This window comes from Saccoglossus kowalevskii, chromosome 3, assembly GCF_978046115.1.
Source record: "Saccoglossus kowalevskii chromosome 3, keSacKowa6.1, whole genome shotgun sequence".
NCBI classification, from domain to species: Eukaryota; Metazoa; Hemichordata; class Enteropneusta; family Harrimaniidae; genus Saccoglossus; species Saccoglossus kowalevskii.
This window is the reverse complement of record NC_140643.1, coordinates 13,994,180-14,015,966: the sequence shown is the minus strand read 5'-3', so window position 1 is coordinate 14,015,966 and position 21,787 is coordinate 13,994,180. Positions and strand designations below refer to the sequence as shown.

The window sequence follows — 21,787 nt, the reverse complement described above, 5'->3', positions numbered from 1 at the left end:
ACATATGATAAATATGGACTGCAACATTACACATCATAAATGTAAAAAAAATTAGTTGGGATCGAAGAATGACATCGAGTAATTTTCCCACAACCTATTGCGTGATAAACGAAAATAGTGTTCTGGGTCTTCGACCTGTTACACATACACGCCAACAAACACTCATGCATAATCCCCAAAACAGATGAGACGCATACATCCGCATCAATCAATCGTGTTACAATAGAGACTCACAACATATATAGAGTAGTCGGAGTTGCTATTGCATACGCCACCTACAACTTTCGTTGAAGCGCGTGTAGACGTTTTCTGAATATGAAGATGCTCCGTGTCCTACTGCTCGTTGCTACAATCATTGCATTGGAAGGCCAGGGTGATGTGAGTAAACATTATATGTTTGGTAAATAGACTGTTTGCTCTCACTTGATATTAATATTAGATTGTTCTCTTGTTATTATTGTATAGGAGCAGGTTCGTTAACACTGATTACACTGATTTTTGTCTGCTAGAGACTGCTAAGATTTCGCAGCGGAACATACACATACAACTAACAGCTATTCAGCTATTCGGTAGCAGAAATTATCAAAGACAGGTTTATCGAGGCATGTTTTATTCAACTACAGACAAAGCGGCAAGTAAATATGAAACAAACCTTGACATCTGGAAATTTATAGAGTGTCTCAGTACTTAGAGGTCGTCGAGCAGGCCATACAACATACTAAGACGGCATCATACCACTAAGACGGCATTGAATTGCAATGCTACCAGCCGGAAATGCTATGTTATTGTATTGCGAACCGAAAATCTTTTGAAGAAAGATAATGTTTTGTGATTTTTTTAGATCGTCCACGATGCAAAAAGCTATTAAATCTTTGCAACCAAGAGAACAAATACAATTGTGACCATGTTTCTCGCCAGTTGTCAGGCTAGAATCGTCGACACTTTTGTGAGATAACAGTGAACGATTTGTTTATATTATTGTCAACTACATGTTCTTTTGTCTTGTTTCGCTTGCCATGCTGGAAGCGTCTCCGTCTTGTATGTCTTTGTAGTTTGTGGGACTAGTTGTTCGCGCTTGAGGTAAGTAAAAGGGAACCGCGACCGACAGTGACACGTCGCTGCACCATACTGAGGCCAGCAATGAATTTATATATGTCATCAACAGTGACTTGACAATCTTAGAGCAACGTAACAAAAATATAGATCAAATACACGTGCCTTTAAAAAGTATGTTTGAGTATGTTCCGCAGTACGAAATGTTAACACTATGTAAAAAAAAAGCTGTGGTAATGAACCTGCGTCTACGAATAGAACATTGCATCTTTTGTACTTTTGTGTGTTTCTCCTGTAATGTATCATTATACATGTATATCATTTCAGGCACAATTTTTTAAACGATTTGATTATAATCCTGTTTATACACGTGAGTATATGTACAATAACACTTGTTATTTTAACAATATTTTGTTGGCACTTACAACAAAAACAAGTATAAATGCGGGATAAGATGTTGCAAATAGTGTCGTTTTGAACTCAAAATGATGATCACCAATGTGACATATTTCAAGATGATAGTATATGTATAGTAACTGCTTTCCACAGAATAAAGAAAAAAAGTGAATAATCACTCCCAGTTGTACAAGACAGAACAATCTTGTTGTATAAACCCGTTAACGAATATTTTTTATAGCATCTGATGCTGTAGCATTTTGGCCGCTTAATGAAGAATACGAACTTGATGACGAATCTGGTAATGGTAATGATGCAACTGACCCTTGGGGGAATGTAACGCTGGTGGCACCAGCCAACGGGAGACAATGCGGCGCTTATGAATTCCGTGGTAACCCCAGCTCGTATTTATTTTTTCCAAACAACGGTGCATACGACACATCAAAAACAACAAAGTCCATCACTATCATGGCTTGGATTTATCCGTACGGTAATGCGGGTCCTATTTTCTACTTCGATCCAAATAAAACGGATACAGCTGTTGAATTGTCACAAGTGGTAGATAATATGGGAGGGTTGTCTGCAAGCGTTAAATTTACCAAACACAACGGAACTCAGGTAACGCCTTTAACGACATCCATACCTTTGAATGAATGGTATCATTGGACTGTTATGTACAATGATGACATTAACAATGGGTATGTGTACATAAATGGGATTGAAATGGCATGGTCAAATTATGATCCAGGAAAACTAGCAACTCAATATCCAGCACAAGCCGGTGCAGCACTATTTCCTCAAGCATGGTTTAATGGTTTTATAACTTGTATACAAATTTACGATAGAACATTGACTGAAGCTGAAATTAAGGCAGCCGCGTATCACCCCAAATGCGTATGTTCTGGTAAGATGCAATAAAGTTCATATCATGATATTATGTCGATATTAATTATTCCTTTAAACAAAATATTTAAAAAATATTGAGACATTTTTGAAAAAAAAAGTTATAATGTATCTTGTCTATACATTTTTTTATTGAAGGCCCGAAACATGACCCTCACTTAACCACTTTAGATGGGCGTGATTACAGTTTCCAAGGCATGTGTTGGTATACACTTGTAAAGGACTGCTCCAGCGCAAACTCCCAGTTTGAAATCACCACTGATTTTGCACCACGAGACGATACCAGTGATGAAATTAGAACAAGAGCTGTTGCCATCAATGTTACAGTTGGAGATGAAAGCGTTGTCGTTAATCAGGACAATGTTGCAAGTGTAAGTACAGTTTTCTTGAATTGTCTGCCTTTGAATGCTCAAAAAGTGATTCATTTGATATTGGACACAGTCACTCTCGATAATAAGGTTTATTCGAACTCAAGATCATGGCAAGCAGCTACCACGCCAAACTTATTATGCTAAATAACACACTTCCACAGTGATTAGCTGATAGTAAGTTGATTCGAAAATCGACTCGTGCATTAATTTATCCTTTAGGTGAGTGATGGTAGTCTTAAAAATATAAACATCGTACATGACGGCGCCAAGGCAATATTGAGTTTCAAGCTGAAAGACACAACATTCAAGTTACTCTGGACTGGAAAGAAACACATGTTTAGTATTGAGTTCATTGGTGATTATTATCGCGGAAAGATGTGCGGTCTGCTTGGTAATGCTGACGGTGATGCTAAAAATGACTTCCAGAAACCCGATGGTGTTATTGTAAAGGATGTTATTGAGTTCGGAGAGAGTTGGAAAGTTCCTGGCAAACAGTAAGTATGAGGAACTGAATGAATCGTGAATCTGTTCAGAATATTATAAGTGTTCAGTCAAGAATTTATTAATCGATCGACTAGAATTTGTTTACCACTTTTTCTTTCAGATGTTAATGTACACCACTGACAGTCAACAGATGGTTACTGATCGTTCTCTATGAATAATACAAATCAAGCTTAGTGTCGCATAAACGCATAATTAATTAAAGTCGTGGGTTTGGTGTTGGGTGTACAGTATCAATTTTATTCTCGTTTTTTTTGGTAAAATAAATGGCTTGCAGAAGGATACAATAGTGTGTGTATTTACTAGCATGTTATACTGATGTTAGATTACAGATGGGCCACGTGTAAGGATAAAGGTCCCAGTTGACAATATAAGATGGAATAAACTACACAATAAGATAATAAGCTGCATGGCTCAAATCTACTTGTATTATTCTGGTAACCTTAGGCTCGCTACCTTGAAAGAAAATAAACGTGTATAAATAGAGGCACACATATGAAATCAATAAAATTGATGACTCGCCTCAAAAAATTTCCATTTCCCCGAGCTGTCTACTGGGATCAGAAGACATATTATTTATTCTGTGAACAGCCAAATTAACCAATGTGTCGAGTACGGACATGGTACATGCTGCTATTTAAAAGGTGGTATGCAACTACCCTCTCGGAAGGTTCTGTCAATATTACCGAATGCGTTTCAGATTACAGTGATCTTAACATAAATTCGATCTGTATGTTCTTCTATGCCAATACACGGACCCTGGAATGACAGAAACGTTTTTGAATATTTATCGGTCTTCCTCCTAATAGGAACTAAAAATTGGTAAATTGAGATTTTGTATCAAATTTATTTGGCTGTTATTTTTCAATAATATATTTGTCATTAAATGAACAAATATCATAGCGATCCATCACAGTGCCTACTTATCAAGTGTCAATTAAACACTTCATTACATACTTGATGAAGTTAAAACACATTGCCACAAATAGTAAATCTGAAGAACAGTTTCCGGCAATACATGCGTTTATCCATCCTACAAAATCTGATATCGTTGCTCAAGTTAAATTGGTTTACAAAAACACCATTTTTTGAAAAAGATTCTATGTATATACATACAAATGCTAGCAGAAAAGTGTGGGGTGTCATGAATAAGCGAAAAATATAATAGATCAAGCGGAGTCTAATTTTACTGGAAAAATAAAAAGTAAAAAATGAAATATTCAGTCAGGATGGAGGATAATTTGTGAATATCGATTTCCAATATGTGGTAAAACCGACGATAGACATGCATACCAACGTATGCGGGACACTGGTTCTGTTAGCAACTCATGCCTTGGTACCTTATTTTAATAAAATTTGTAACGCGTGTCAGAGATTGAAAAATAACACAAGATAGTTATCAAGCAATTGTAGAGAATATACACGAGCTGCAAACAAAATCGGTAAATAAGTTACAGAAAAAAATGGTCGAGGATAAATAATATCAATTTGGTAGTTCGCCATTTTGAATCAAATCAACAAATATTCAGTAACGTGTGTGGTATTTATAAAGTTGCTGAAAAATTCCTGGGAAACATCTTTGTCTGATCGAAAATCTGTGGTGATTGAATTTCACCTCATTGAAGAGAAAAAATAAGTGAAAAGAGTCGAATTATTATGTCTTATCAGAGGTACATTACTTGGGGTTTGCAACGCACATAGTACTGTATGGTGACATCATGCCAAGATCCCATTCAATTCTCATCTCGTAGATAGCGAGACTGATGATACAACCTTATGACATAACATATGCGGTTTGTGATAAAACAATAAAACATGTAATACCACATTCATAGTAAAAAAATGTAATACATCAAAAATGTACAGAAAATAAAGTTATCATAATCATAGCAGCTATTTTGATCCACCTAGACATCCCAGTATCCTAGTTACCTCGGGCATTTTTCTGAGTTGGAACGCTTATGCGAGTATAGGCCATTGGGTATTAATAAGATCTAACATCTACCAATCGTAATGCATCTAACCATGCATCTGCTCAATACATTTGCTATGGGTTAAGTTTGGACTGAAAATGGAAAAGGATATTTTTGAGGTGAAAATAAAAACAACAATTTCCAAAAATGACTATTCAAATGTGTCCTTGTTGTAAAGAGAATATATGGGGAAAAGTATTTGGCTGATACACAACAAATATTGTGTCAGGGTTAAGAACATTTCTTCGGCACATGGTATAGTGTAGTTACGCATACTAATGAGGTCACATGACCACAATAACAAATACATTTTGCCCCACAAGTTTCAACTTTCATCTTAAACGAATTGGAAGGTCCCTGTATTATTTTATATAAGGTCATATGTTTTGTAAGTTACATTTATTATACCACTGGTTGCAAGTAACTATCTGCGATTTTGCTCGAGATATTACAGTAATGCATATTAATGAGGTCACATGAACATATATGGTCATCTACTATTTATTTCATCATATTAAGAATCTTACGTGTATGCAATTGTTCTTAGTAATACTTATTTATTGAAGAAAAGTTTATAATTTACATCAAGTTGTTTTACACTTATTATAGGTATATATGATACCTTTAATTAAAACAACTTTACAATTCTGACTGTAACATGATGATATGTACACCATACACTATGTGTGATGGTGATAATACACATGTACGCCCATGCCAGATGATTTACTGGTGGAAAGAAATTGAAGCATATTCAATCATATCATGAAGACACTCAGGCATTAAAAATATTGCCAAGAATATCAGGCGTATCATAATCCCACTGGTCATATGTGTATGGGCTGATGGGCGCTGACCTTCGTACATGCGCAGAACGTTGTTTCCAATCAATGAAATCCGTAATAACTCTGCTGTCATCAATGCTGCCTCTACTTTGAGGGTTACTACATGTCAAGATCGAACAATACGTAACAGCACACTAAAATTAGTCAAGAATGCTATAGAAATGGCGCCCACAAAAAAGAAAAAGAATGATTCTGCAATTGGACGTTAACCTGCTCAAAGCATATTTCTGAATGTGTATACGCTCATATTTGTTATATTTGTGTTGCATTGAACGTATAAGAATAATTATTGATTCGTTATTACCATTATCACTAAAATTGTTTATACGTTTAATGTAGTACCGACTATTGATTAGTTTAAGCTTCAAATGTTCAGACATTTTAACACTATACAAAATAGTGGGTACAATTACATCAAAACCGACAGAAAAACGATATCATAACATGCTGGTTCTGTCAATCATAACACACATTTGTTTTAACATCCGCTCACCAGTATTGTTTTGGTGTAGACTGATTATTATCAGGCTGGTGAACAGACAAGCTGTACCTCATAAAGACTGTTTGGCATGAAAAAAAAACATCTCATGACTTATTATCAGAATGATTGTGATCAATTTGTGTGGCACCATACTAAAAAAATCGGGAAAAATATTTATTTGATACATACAGTTTGTGCATATTCATCATTATGAGAATCATCCTTGGACCCACGGTTATTTTATTTATTTTTGTTGACCCAAAGTAGAGTAGTATTGGTGATTCACTTTCTCAACAGATACTTGCTAAAATAAGTTCCTATTCATAAATCTAATGCACTCGGTGAAACAGTTTCATATGCACTTAAGATGACCAGCTTATGTACATAAAACAGTGACACTTATTAAATTAATTGATGTGTTTCAATTGTTTGAATCTATGATTCCAACCATGAATCAAAACTGTTTCTATGTTTTACTATATGATAGGATGGCAGGATGGCGTTGAATTGTACAGTTACCCACTTCTTCTGATCAATAAACGTTATTGATACGCTAGATAAACACCGTATAGTTAACAGTATATTTTCACAACAAAATTAGCCATTTCCTGCCAATCATTTTGTGGCCAGGCCAGAGAAGGAAAATGCGATGTTCATTAATAAACCGATTAATCAAGGACCGACAATTATAGGTATGTGAATACTTCAGTGAAAATATTAGTAACTGTCCAATAATGACCAGACAAATCAGGCCTGTTGTTTTTGTTTGTATTGCAATCGCTACAACTGGCACAGAAACAATGTACACAACATAATTTATCTTTGAAACACTTGTTTCCAAGGTAACATCTACACTGTGCAAACATACTAAAACTAAAGAACCTAAACATTGGAAGTTGATAATTATTAGTTTTCAGTGATGGACCTCAATTTATAAGCATCTTCCAGCTATGTTTTACACTGTTTCTCTCAGAATGCATTGGACAAACGGGGTTGCTGACCACTAATTCAGTGAATCTTGGCTGATTTGCTGCTTTTCATGAGCTTTGGAAATAGCGAAGTATAGTTGATCTATATCTGGCTGCCATTATTTCTGTTTTCATTTAGCCAGCTATGTTCGACATTTGTCATGTTGGAAATACGTCAAAATTACGAAAAGTATTTTAGTGCCATATTTATCTAGTCATTTCCCATTAAAAGGTATGACTTATCTATTAAAAATGATAATTTCAGTTGTTATTACTCCATATACGCCAATGTATGAGCATACCGGGCAGCTGACAACATGTCAATTATGTTTGTAATTACGTTAAATATTGATTTCCTATTCTATCAATTAATAATGAATGATAAACTTGTATCTTCCTCAACTCGGTAGTTTCCCTGTGAAACAATGCCTTTGTAATTTCTGCATTTCAATAGTGAATAATTTATGGCCAAGTGTTCACAGGACGGAAATCTAGTAGACAGGTCAAATGTTATAGCAGTCCTGTGACTGTCGTAAATTGTCATCGTTGGGCAAATGGGTTAGCAATCTGGTGCATTACGTGGTAAAGTAAAATACCGGTTATTCGGCGGCGTTAACACTTAAATACAATATGTATGTATGTATTTAAATTATTCTCTATAACTAAGAGCTTAGTCCATGAAACGTTTCACTTCACCAATTACTTTTTGTGACCATGCTTCACTCCTTTTTTTGCCACACGCTACTGTTGTCCACAACTCCATATAGGTACAAAACGCATCATTTGTTTGGTTTCATAGACAACTAATCAAGTATTTGCTCGACAGTATAAAGCAATAGTATTGGTTCCATGTCATTATTTTTTTTAATTTGGTAATCACCGAACATCGATAATGAGAATGATTTCTCAGTCACCAGAATCATTTCAATGCAACTGACAAACCAAGGGTAAGGAACAGCTTTTCTCAGACAATATAGAATTTGAAAAAAAAAACTTGATTCAATGAAAATTAGTTTGAATGACTGTTGTAGTGGTAATTCCGCCTAAACAAAAAATGAGAAAACTGAAATCTGGTGGGTGGGCGTTATTTATCACTAGCATTATAACACAAAACAGTCAATAATTGTAGAATGGCTCAACTTTCTTACACTAAAATAATAGTTTGTTTTCCCAATTAAATATTACTACAGTACGTTAATTATTCATTTCTGTCATTTGTCTGTAATGTATTCATACTCTCTATATTTGTCTAGTTTGGTCGCTTCAATATAAATTAAAAGGAACTTAGCTAAATCAGATTTTCCATCATGGCAGTTGGCAATATGGAAATTGAAATTATGCCAGCATTTGAGCGTTAGACATACCTGACAGATCGACACATTAGATTGTTAATAATGTTTAATCACTTGGGTCGCAACATTCTAGTTCGACATCACGGCACTCGCCTCGCCACTGCAGGCAGGCATGCTACCAACTACGCTACACTCACTGCGCCATGAAACGAAGCTCGTTATGATGATACATAAATAATAATGTACTAGTCGAATTTTGAGTTAGTAAAATATGACCATAGCTATTATTTATAGACTAATGTATGATTAACTTGTTATCTAGGTCCGTAATGACAGTCTCAAAAATATAAACATCGCAATATTGAGTTTCAAGCTGAAATACAGGACATTCAAGATATTCTGGACTGGGAGAAAACACGTTTTCAATATGGGTTATGTTTGCGAAAGATGTGTAGGCTGCTTGATAAGGGTGACGGAGATGGGGGCGCCAACAATGATTAACGGCCCAATATTCAGCAACCCAGATTGCCCAATGCATTCTTGAAAGAAACGGTGCAAACATTGCCAGAGATTACTTATAAATTGAGGTACATCACTGAAAGGTAATAATTATCAACTTGCACTTTACTTTTAGTATTTTGGCACATTTTCAGTGTTACGTTGTTCATTTAGAGACAAGTGTTTCAATGGTATTATTTTAAGCACATTGTTTTTGTGTGAGTTGTAGCGATTACAATACAAACCAATAGTCCTGATTTGTCCGGTCATTAATGGACAGTTATTAATATTTTAATTGAAGTATTCCCATACTTATTTTTGTTTATTGATGAACATTGCATTTTCCTTCTCTATTCATGACTGGCCACACAATGATTGACAGGAAATGGCTAACAGACTCTCAACTATACGGTGTTTATTTAGCATATCAATAACGTATATTGATCAGAAGAAGTGGGCAATCATATTTCGTCTGAGTCGTGCAGCTCAGAACAGAGAACCAGTTATAATTTTGATTCGACGTTGGTCACTATTTCATGTACATCAGCTGGTCATCTCAAGTGCATATGCAACTGTTTCACCGAGTGCCTTAGATTTATGAATAGGAACTTATTTTAGCAAGTATCTGTTGAAAAAGTGAATCACAAGTACTACTCTACTTTGGGTCAACAAAAATAGACAAAATAACCGTGGGTCCAAGGATGATTCTCATAATTATTATAATAGGTCATAAGATTTGTTGCCAAACAGTCGTTAAGAGGTACACTAGCCTGATAATAATGTTAAGTAAAATAAACTCATTTTGATCATAATTTATAAGGATTGTGTCAAAGGTTACGATAATCGTTTGAGTTATGATTGACAGAACTAGCATTTGTTATTGTTTTTCTGTCGGTTTCGGTGAAATTATACCCAGTATTTTTTATGATGTTTTAATGTCTTAACATTTGAAACTTAAACTACTTAATAGTCGCTACCACATTAAACATATAAACAATTTCAATTTTAGTGATATTGGTAACACCTGAATAACGAACCAATAATCAAAACAAATAATATATAAACAAAAATATGGGCTTATACAAATTTAGAAATATGCTTTGATATAAACACTAAATTCGTACAGTCATAGGCAAAACACTCAATGTAATTATTTTACAAAGCAGGTTAAGGTCCAATTGCAGAGTCATTCTTTTTCTCCTTTGTAGGCGTCAATTTTCGCGTGCTTGGCATGTAGTAACACTCAAGCTAAAGGCAGCATTGACAGTCGAGTTAATGCAGATCTCACTGATTCGAAAGGTGTCCAACTACACGCACAGCTTCCCATACACAAACCACAGAGAGGAACAACGTTCTGCGGATGTACCAAGGTCAGCGCCCATCAGCCCATAAACATAAGACCAGTGAGTCTGTGGTATGATTGAAAACATATGGACGATGAATATATTATATTGATATTCTTGACAGTATTTTTAATGTGTTTTTTTCATGACAATGACTGTTTTTGTCAGACATTTCAATTTCTTCCCACAAGTGAATCATCTGGCATGGACGTACATGTGTATTATCACCATCACACATAGTGTATGTGTTACATATTATCATGTTACAGTAAAAATTTTAAAGTTGTTTTAATTAAAAGTAACATATATATCTAGAATATGTGCAAAAACAGCTCGATGTAAATTACAAAACTTTCTTCAATAAATAAGTATTACTAAGAATAATTGCACACAAGTAAGATTCATAATATGATGAAATAAATATTAGATGACCATATATGTGACCTCATTAATATGCATAACTGTAATATTTTGAGCATTGTCGCAGATAAGTACTGGCAACTTAACCAGTGATATAATAGTATCTCTATTATAGCACTGGTTAAGTTGCAAGTACTTACAAAACATATAACCATATATAGGGAAATAATTTTTGCAATTTTCAAGCTATCCGGGAATATCTCTTTTAGTTATGATAATGAACTATTTATGATACAATGTGCAGAAGTTTTGGATAAATACCATCATACCCGGTTGCATTTGGAGTATATATTTTGCAAATTTGTTGTATAATATCTTGAGGAAAAACTGAAGCAAAAATGAACAGGATCCTTCCAATTCGTTAAGATAGTAGTTGAAACTTGTGGGGCAAAACCTATTTGTAATTATGCCCATGTGACCTCATTATTATGCATACCTACACTATATCATGCATTTGTGTAGATGGGCATGCAATCAGGGCTATAGTGAAAGGGTGGGGAAAGTGGTATAACTGAAATATCAATTGACCATATATGATATTTGTTATAAATGTTCAAGATAGGAAAGTGTAACCAGTAGCTTAACATTGAACAACAGATATGATAACTGTAATATCGCAATCACTTTACAAATTCAATCGTGTCGTGAGTGATGTCAATATTAATTTTGAATATCTTGGTCCAGGCAAGTCTGATGGAGAAATGTGACAGTTCCGGATATGGAATATATCTAAAACTTTGCCTATTAAGAATCTAGATTAAATAACAAATGGAGAGAAACTAACGATAAACGATATTCTTTTGCGTAAGATGAATATAAAATTACTGTAACAATGCCGTAGTATATCGAAACAGTTTGTGCGAAAAATACTGGCTATAAATCAGGGCAAAAATGGTCATGCTTTGTCAGTTGTTTTTTTGTCAAATTTAGTACCTATATTATACATGTTAATCTACATATTCACGATGTCTGTTCCATGTTAAGATCAAAGATAGCAACTAGTCATATTACTTATTTTGAGTAATGACTTTTTCAACTGATATATCTTGTAGAGCATTTTACTGACATCTAGTTCTCATCAGCAGTTTAAAATGTTATATTTCAGCCACATTTTACCACATATCTCGAAGATTGAACTTGCTAGTTGACATCGACATATCATAGTGATTGATACGATTTACGTATTTGAATATGATCAGATAAAAATTGCTTGAGTTGTAACTAAAATAAGAAGACAATTTAACTTGAAAAATCAACCTAACTTGAAAACGCATATAAAAAAGAATTGTGTGCTGAGAGTATTGAGATATTTTGGGAAAGTTTGACGACTAATATAGGTCTGTTATTTGAGATGCACGATGTGAAAACAATGTGATTCACAGTGTAGAACTTTACATATGTGATTTCTAGTCAGATTTATTTCAGAGCACTATTGTCAAAATACAAATTTAAATCTCATTTTTTGAGATATTAGAAATTGGCACCAGTGATAAATAGTTAATAAATAATCATGTCTATGTAACAAGTGTTATTGAGCATAACACGTGACATTGCAATTAATATTCTAATTGTAACTTATGTATTTGTAAATAGCCTCACATATATCAAAATAGCTCAGTCATTAATAAGTTGTTTTAAATCGTTCTGATGTGGTTAATTTTATTTCTGTCCAACATTTTCAAATTTCCCTTCATCAATTCTGGACATTGCCTTTGACCAAATCTATATCTATCAAGATGGCTGACTTCCTGTCAGTACCATGACATTTTTCTCTTCAAAATACTTTAGTTTTATGCAGTATATCATAAGGTGGACAACAACAAGTTTTATAAACATCTAGTCTTTGGAGCTGATAAAGATATACTACACTATATACAACCAGAGAAGAGTTATTTGGGATAACTAAATGCAAGCAACGGGGAAAAGACTGACAACTGGCAGACAAAGGAATGTTTACAAGTGAACAACAGCAAGGTCAGCAAATCAACTAGGAAAATAGTCTAAGTTTCTGTTCTATTACATCTACTGGATTTAATTCCTGAATGATTAGTAGAAGAGGTGAGACACTTTGTGAAGTATAGCAGCCACTTAGAGAGACATATATTCTATGGATTTAAATACTCTGCACTCTACACTGGAAATGTGTGCTGGAATCCAAGGTTAAAGAACAAAGACAGCAGCAACTGAGATCTAAGTGAGATATAACCATATGCTATAACATGTAAGTCATCTATTACTAAAGAACTGTAATTTCTACATAAAGAAGTTTCCTCATTATACCTGTTGGGTGATTATTTGTGTAATGAGACAAAAAGAAATGAATACAATCCATTGAGGCAGCATAAACACTGTTTATACTGCTGACACAATGAGACAAACAATTTTGAAGAACCAAGAACAGTGTTTCAAACACTCAAACAAGGACAATACATTATAGACAACACGTGCACAGTGATCATGCAGAATACTACTATAGTACCTGCCACAAAACCTGTCAATGAAAAAAGTATGGAAGAGCATTTTGATAGTGAAAAATTAAAGAACTTTTTTAAATCATTTGATCAACTGAAGGGTAACGACATTGAGATAAACATCAACAAACAATCAGTTACACTGACTTCAAATAAGTGCTACACAGACCTATGGATTACCTGTTTAAAAAATACATATCCTGAGAGTAACTATCCTTATGAACAAAAATCAGATGAAAAGAGTGTACAGCTAAAACTCACAAGTAGTAATGGCCACACAGTAACTATCAAAGTATACAATAATGGAACACTTTTAATACAAGGCAATTCATACCACAGATGGGTAATGAATGAAGGGAAAATATTAATGAAAGGCATTCAACAGGAATTACAACTGAATATTGAAGTGCCTAATAAAGAAACAGCCGAAACAACAAGAAGAAACCCAAAAAGAAACACTAGAAAGCCCATAAAATACAGACAAGATGAAAAAACAGCAGACAGACCACAGTCAAATGGTCACATCGAAAATAGCGATACCAGCCAACAAGTAGTGAATGGAGTTGAGAAAGTATACACCAATCCGTTAACTCCCACCCAAAACAAATCTACCCATTTACTATTTGTTAAAGAAGATACTCCCAGCAAAATACCAGTAAGAATGATAAATGGAGATACATCTACGTCACCAAAACAACCACCAAAGATACAAGCCATTGATAATCAGCAACTTGTTGAACTAATTGAAGATAATCATCATCAGCAAATCTCACTGTTTTCAAACATGGATACCAAGATTACTGACACTTTCAATCAACTTCTTCATAAAGTAGCCTCAGCTACTGCAACAAAATGCAATATTCAAGTAGATGTGAAAATACTCCAGAAGGAAATAAAACATAAAGATGAAGAAATAAAGATGCAACTTAGAGAGAAACAAGACACCATAGAAAAGATGCGAGTAAAGATAAATAACACAATTATTGAAAACAACTCAATGACTATTGAAACAGCTCAATTGAAAGAAATTATCGAAAGTAAGGACTCAGAAATAAACAGACTAAAGAAAGAAATGGACAAACAAACAACAAGCAGCTACACAAATGAAAACAACTTTCAGAAAATGGGAAAAAAGATATGTGAAGTTGTAGTGGAACAAATAGATAAAGTTGGTGAAAAAGTTAAAAATAATGAAAAGTTGGTAACAGCTGTAGATGAAACCAATCAGCCATCCCATCAATCAACAGAGCAAAAAGACACTAGTTACACATCAACAAAAACAACTAAGGAACCAATAATGTTACAGTATGTCAGAAAACAACGTCAACCCAGGAAAATACCAAACGGGGTACAACATCTTATTATGAGTGATTCTCAGTCATCCTCTATACATAACAGATATTTAGCAAAGAATCAAATGGTGTTAACGTACAGTGGTGCTACTATAGATACCATAAGACAGGCAATATTATAAAATGAATTCCCAACAACTATAAAAACATTAACACTTAATATTGCTGGTAATAATATTGACAATGGAACTAGCAGTGACGATATCTGGAAAAACTATGAAGATCTTATCTTCATTATAAAGCAGAAAATTCCAAATATAGTCCTGTTCTTATGCGAGATATTTCCAAGAAGACACTGGCTGGAAAATAACAAGAGACAGATAGATATGTTGAATGACAAGATTAAAACCAAAGATAGCAAAAAAGATATCCACAGAGTCAGTATGAATAACATACAACTACGTAATCTTAGGAATGATGGCATACATATCAACCACAATGAGGGTGTAAAGTTGTTCATTAATAACATGAAATCTGCAATAAATGATTTCTCTTCATTAGAAGCACGTCCAAAAACAAGAAGGATTATGCAAAATAATACATGGGGATTTCAAACAAATCCAACTAGACATACAAACTACAACAAGAATGCATCAAACCAACCTACCGGTACTTATGCTTCAGTACTAAAGAGTACCATCAGCAGAAAACAGAGAAATGAATACCAGCAAGAAAATGATACACAGATTACACAGGACGCAGACGATACTAATACCTCAATGTGACTACACTTGCGTCGTTAAAAAACCTAGAAAAACAACTAGCACAACTCAGGACAAGAAGCAGTGGTACACAGTAATGGTAAAATGCACAAAACCATGAAAGGAAATAAATATAAGAAAAATGTTATTACACAAAACATAATGACAATTGGACACTGGAACTCACATGGATTACGTTATAATTACATTCCAAAAATATCACAAAACGTAGACACTAAAACAAAACAGTTAATCAATATTGAGAAATGTATTCAAAATTATCACATCTATGCCTTTACAGAAACGTGGCTAGACCAGAAATCAATTGATTTAATTCCAACACCACAAGAATACTATGTTCATCACAAAATTCGCAGGCAACATAGTAAAGCATGGAAAAACTCTGGTGGTATAAGCATGTATATAAAGAAATCAATAAGACCTGGTATTACTGTGATACAGAACTCTAGTGATTTTACACAATGGTTAAAACTTAACAAACAAGTAACCTGTAGAATGCTTTGTGGGTAATATTTTTATATTGATTTTTGTTGCATTTGCAGCAAATAGTTACCAAACAATGAGAAATCTATATGATTGAATATACCTCTCGGCTGGCTTCACATACATAGTTCAAGCCTGTCTAACCGGCGCTTATACAAGGGTTTAATTACAGCACCTAGACGGTCTGTGGTTATAGCTTCATGTTCTGAGTAATTACCCTTCACTGTGAAGGACAATATGGGAGTTGACTTAAATGACTGGTGGAGGCAAGGCTGGTAAAATTTTGCGAAATAGTAGTTAGTTAGAATTACCAGACACGCAATCGAGACATTGAGGGATATCGAAATATTGATGATAAACGGCAAGTGATATTTCCAGAGATATAGTTGGAATTGAAGCAAAGGAGTGGCCTATTAACCCATGAAACTAGTCATGAATACAGTCCTGTCGGTTGGCCTTCTTCCGTTGATCATTCGGCCCCTACAGTCCTGAGAAGTTGCATAGACCGGGGATTTGACACCCGCCTACAAATTCATGGCGGAGAACCGTTCTGCAGTTTTCATGATTGTAACCAGCTAAAACATCTATCGACCAATCTAGTGATCACAAATACCTTTTTTGTGACTGGAAAATGAACCTACAGCACTGGAACGTTGGCGAAAGCTAGTTTTACGCAACGAAAGAAGTATTTGAATAGCCTATTTGCAAACTCGCTAGCGAATTGGCTAACTGCTTGAGATGCTGAATTGTTCGAGTTACGGACATCGAGTTACAGAAATGACCACGCCCATATTGTTGAAACCACGCCCAAATTATAACGTTTAACAAAAATAAAAATATATGTTGCCTGTAACTCGAAGTTCTGTTAACTGTTGATTGAACATCGAGTTACAATTTGGGCGTGGTTTCACAAAAGTGGGCGTGGTTTAAAAATATGGGTGTGGTCATTTCTGTAACTCAATATTTTCGTAACTCGATGTCCGTAACTCGAACATTTCAGCATCTCTAACTGCTTGGGTTAACTGAGATTCGAAAGCCAACTGTTTAGCAAAACCCAAGCAGTTAGCTAATTCGCTAGCGAGTTTGCAAATTTGCTGCCCCAATATTTCGGAGATTTGCTGCAACAGAACCATAACATTTATAAAAGGCACAGTGCTGAGATTCAATTTGAGTATACCTGAAATATTCTCTTGCAATTGCACACGAGTCGTCAAAACGTAGTTTGGTGACAGTTGGGAATGATACCAAGATTTAACAATTCCATGAGAAAATCGCGATGTTCTTTTAACACATGAAACGGGTGTGCGTAGAGCAAATTTTGTATAGTTTCATCACGCATACACGCACCCGTATATATTTTGACAATATATTTTCACATTATGCGAATACAAGACATTAAACCTTCCTGACAGTAACATGTGTTGTAATAAAAACCAGAATAAAAATTACGGACTCACGGTGAATACTTCTAGCGAGTCACCCCTCTATAAACGTCTTCAACTAGCCTAGACCAATCACTAATGTGCGGGGTTAATTAACTTTGCTCTTCCATAAAGTATCAGTTTCCCACTTCAAATAATCATAAATACCCTTGATACCCTGGAGAAGTAAGTCCATTGTTTCACAAGAACGACTGTCTTCTCAATCTCAAACCCTGAAAACAAATTCTTAATACCACGCTGAAGCGTTTGGTAAAAATATTTTAATCTTATAAGAGATATTTATTTATGCATGGTGTATGTCCCACCAGCTGATTCCTCGTGGTATGCGAATAACTTAGACATGAACCCTTACCAGGCTATTGAACAAGAAATACAAAATTACAAAGAGAAGGGTGCAATAATGATACAAGGCGATTTTAATGCCAGAACTAAAAATTTAATTAGATATAATGGTGACATACTTGGTCACTTTACTTGCCATGCTGACAATGGAGGTGCCAGCACTGTTGATTACTTTCTAGCTGACAATAGATTAAGTAAATGTATTTTGAACTTTAAAGTCAAAACATTAGTACCAGGAAGTGTCCACTGTCCAATACCAACAACAATACAAATGCCAACATTTACAGAAACAGAGTTTAACATAAACAAAAACCTGCAAAATCACCCAGGAAGCTATAAATGGACGAAGTCAGCAGCAGATATTTACAAGATATTTTTAAAAACAAAAGAAGGTGAACAATTAATAAAGTCATTTACAGAAACTGATTTCACAAAAAAACATGTAAATGAGATAACCCCAAAATTTCAAAATTTATTAGAAAACATTGCCAAACAATGTAACATAAAAAAGACAAAACACAGAAAAAACATTAAGAAAAGTAAAGTAAAATGCACTGACTCAAACTGTATGAAAATGAAGAAACAACTAGAAACTTTTGCCAAGCACATACAACAGAGACCTTATGATGAAAACTTGAGAAAAGTATATCATGAAGAAAGAAAACTATTCAGAAAATATGTCAAAACACTTCAAAAGGAAAGATGGCAAATGATGAAACAAAAATTAGACAACATAGATAATGAAGAAAATACAGTGAAATTTTGGGAGGTAATAAGACAATACACAAAGAGAAAACAAGACAGCATTGTGTCTAAAATACCATACAATGATTGGATAAACCATTTCCAGAATATCAGTCAAAATACTAGTACTTCAGAAAAGAGACAATCAGAAATACAGAAAATATTAAGGCAATTAGAAAATATGAATTTCCTAAATAATATGTTGAACGCTGAAATATCACTTAAAGAAATCAATGAAGCTTTGAAAAAGATAAAAACAAGAAAATCAGTTGAAATTGATGGCATCCCATCTGAAATGCTAAAGCATAGTCATGCATTTATAGCAGAAGCATTACAAAAGATTTTTAATATGATTTTACAAAGGTGGGGAATATCCAGATTGTTGGAACACAAATATAATCACACCAGTACATAAAAAAGAAGACAAATATGATCCGGCCAATTACAGAGGCATATCAACAAGTAACACAATTGGAAAATTATTTGCAATAATTTTAAATAAACGTATAACACAACATCTTGAAACCAGCAACATTATCCATACAAACCAAGCCGGCTTTAGACGCAATCACAGAACAACTGATCATATACTGACATTACATACACTGATCAAAAAATACCAATCAAAAAACAAGAAGCTTTACACTTGCTTTATAGACTTAAACAAATGTTTTGATACAGTTTGGAGAGAGGGACTATTCATAAAATAATTACAAAACAACATATGTGGGGATACATATCGAGTCCTAAAACATATGTATATGAATATGCAATTCAAAATTAAATTAGATGACAAAGTGACCCAGAGCTTTCAAATTCAAGAAGGTGTCAAACAAGGGTGTCCATTAAACCCAACATTATTTAACATTTATATAAACGACTTTGTAGCCAACATTGATAACTGTACAATGGATAGTCCAAACCTAAATAGTCAAAACATCTCTTCACTTCTATTCGCTGATGATATTGTTCTAACAGCTATTAACAAAGAAGACTTACAAAGGTCATTAGACACACTTTATGAATATACAAAACAATGGGGTTTACAGTTGAATATGAGAAAAACAAAAATTATGATTTTCACAAAAGATGGTCATAAATAAAAAAAATACAGAATTCTCATATGGGCTAAACACAATTGAGAAAACAAACCAATTCACATATCTAGGGGTAACATTTAATACAAATGGGGCAATAAACATGACCATGGAAAGATTGATAGATAAAGCAAAAAAAGCTGATGCAGCAATCAAACCAGTATTAACATCAAACAAGTTAAACATGCTTTTACAATTACAATTATTTGAGGGCATCCAGACACCAATTTTAACTTATGCTGCAGAAATTTGGGGAATCAATAGCAGACCAGAGTACTGGGACAAAACGTGTATAGAAAAACACCATTTAATGTTCTGTAGACGATTATTAAATGTTAATAACAGAACAAGTAACATTGGTAGTAGAATGGAAATTGGACGACTACCATTACTAGCAAAAATACAACTGAATGCAATCATATACTACCAAAATATTATTAAGAATGGCCCAATCAGTCTCGTATATGACGCAATAAAAGATCAACAACAAAACAAATATAATGACACATGGTTAATGAATCTGCATAAAATAAAACAACTGTATGATATTAAGAATTTAGAAACAATTAAAAAAGACCAGTTTAAACAAAAAGTGAATGAATATTACAATTATAAATGGAACCAAGATAATCAAAGACCAGATTCAAAACTAAGAACTTATACATTACTGAAGAAAAATATAAATACTGAACCATACATTAAAATCCTGGATAATAAAGAAAACATCGGTCTATTAGCAAAATTGAGACTAAGTGCCCATAAAATAAACATCGAGATGGGAAGGCACAAAGGACCAAAAATAAAAACAGAAGACAGAAAATGTACTAAATGCAACCTACTTGAGGATGAAATTCATTACATCACAAAATGTGAATTTTACACAGATGAAAGAGAGTTGTTATATTCACATTTTTCAAAGAAAATTAACAATTTTCAACACTGTACAAACAAAGAAAAATTCATTCATATATTGAATACAAACAACAAATATTTACTAACAGAGCTTATCAAATTTATAAAAACAGCAAATACCATTAGAGAAAACCACCTAATGGGTCATTAATATTTTTTACATTATTCCATGTATCTGTATTGTAGTAGATATTAGATATCTAACTTGTTATGTTTATTTTAACACCTTTATTGCATTTCATAAACCAAAATAGATATGAAATTCATTCTATAAGGTTGTAAAGAATTATCTTATCTTATCTTATATAATTTTTCGCCTTATAATCAAATAAAATGGAAAGTGAATAATTGGTTATTAAAAAAAGAAAAAAATAATTTATCTCTAAAGTATATCATATATTTATATTGCTATATTCAAAATAAACTTCTCTCGTCTTCTCAAAAAAGTTTCATTTATGTTTGTTTGAAAAGTTCTTTTTAAAAACCACGACTATAACGTTAGATCGCCAACCACGTCTTGTTCATCCTGACAACACATTTATTGGTAAATAAGTGTATGTTTTCACTTAAAATATACAAGACATAAAATAGCGTATCAGTTTAACCGTCAAATGTGCTTCGATTTGCACAAAACTAGAAATGCTGAGATTTGTGTGGGATTCCAGATGTGAAACGTTCAATTTGGACGGTGTTTTCCTTTTATACTTTTAGTTTTTAATTTATAACTATGTCTTAGTTTGACTACGTTCTGTACATCTGACTATATCTAAGTTGTTGCCAACATTATAACAATATGTGGTATTGACAATATCGTTTTATTAATTAGGTTTAATGTTTAATTAATAGGTTTTTAAAGAAGCAATTGGCTTTCGTAGTCAGCAAATGTTGGCCTAAATCTTTTGATAACAGCGTGCATACTTGATTGATGTTGTCAAATGGAATCCGTAGTTTAAAGCTTAAACAATTACGAAATGGCTTCATTATCCTAGCGGACTGCCGTACAGGTCAAATGTTAACTACAAAGTCATTCAACTTTAACTAATAGTACATTTTAAACAATACTACATATTCGTGTGCATTAGAGTTAACACATGAACGACCAACGTTAAAAGCACCATCATACATTATACCTGTATAGGAGAACCAATTGCACACGAAATGTAAAAATGGCTTCCATA

At 33.8% G+C, this 21,787-nt stretch overlaps 1 protein-coding gene across 1 annotated transcript; it reads left to right on the top strand.

The window, feature by feature from the left end:
* The first annotated feature begins 254 nt into the window (after positions 1-254).
* LOC102806473 (uncharacterized) lies at positions 255-3,511 on the top strand. The gene is made up of 6 exons (XM_006825046.3): positions 255-378; positions 1,381-1,423; positions 1,691-2,353; positions 2,491-2,723; positions 2,943-3,217; positions 3,328-3,511. The coding sequence occupies exons 1-6, from the start codon at positions 316-318 to the stop codon at positions 3,332-3,334; spliced, it is 1,284 nt and encodes a 427-aa protein (XP_006825109.1). The 5' UTR covers positions 255-315; the 3' UTR covers positions 3,335-3,511.
* The last annotated feature ends 18,276 nt before the right edge of the window (positions 3,512-21,787 follow it).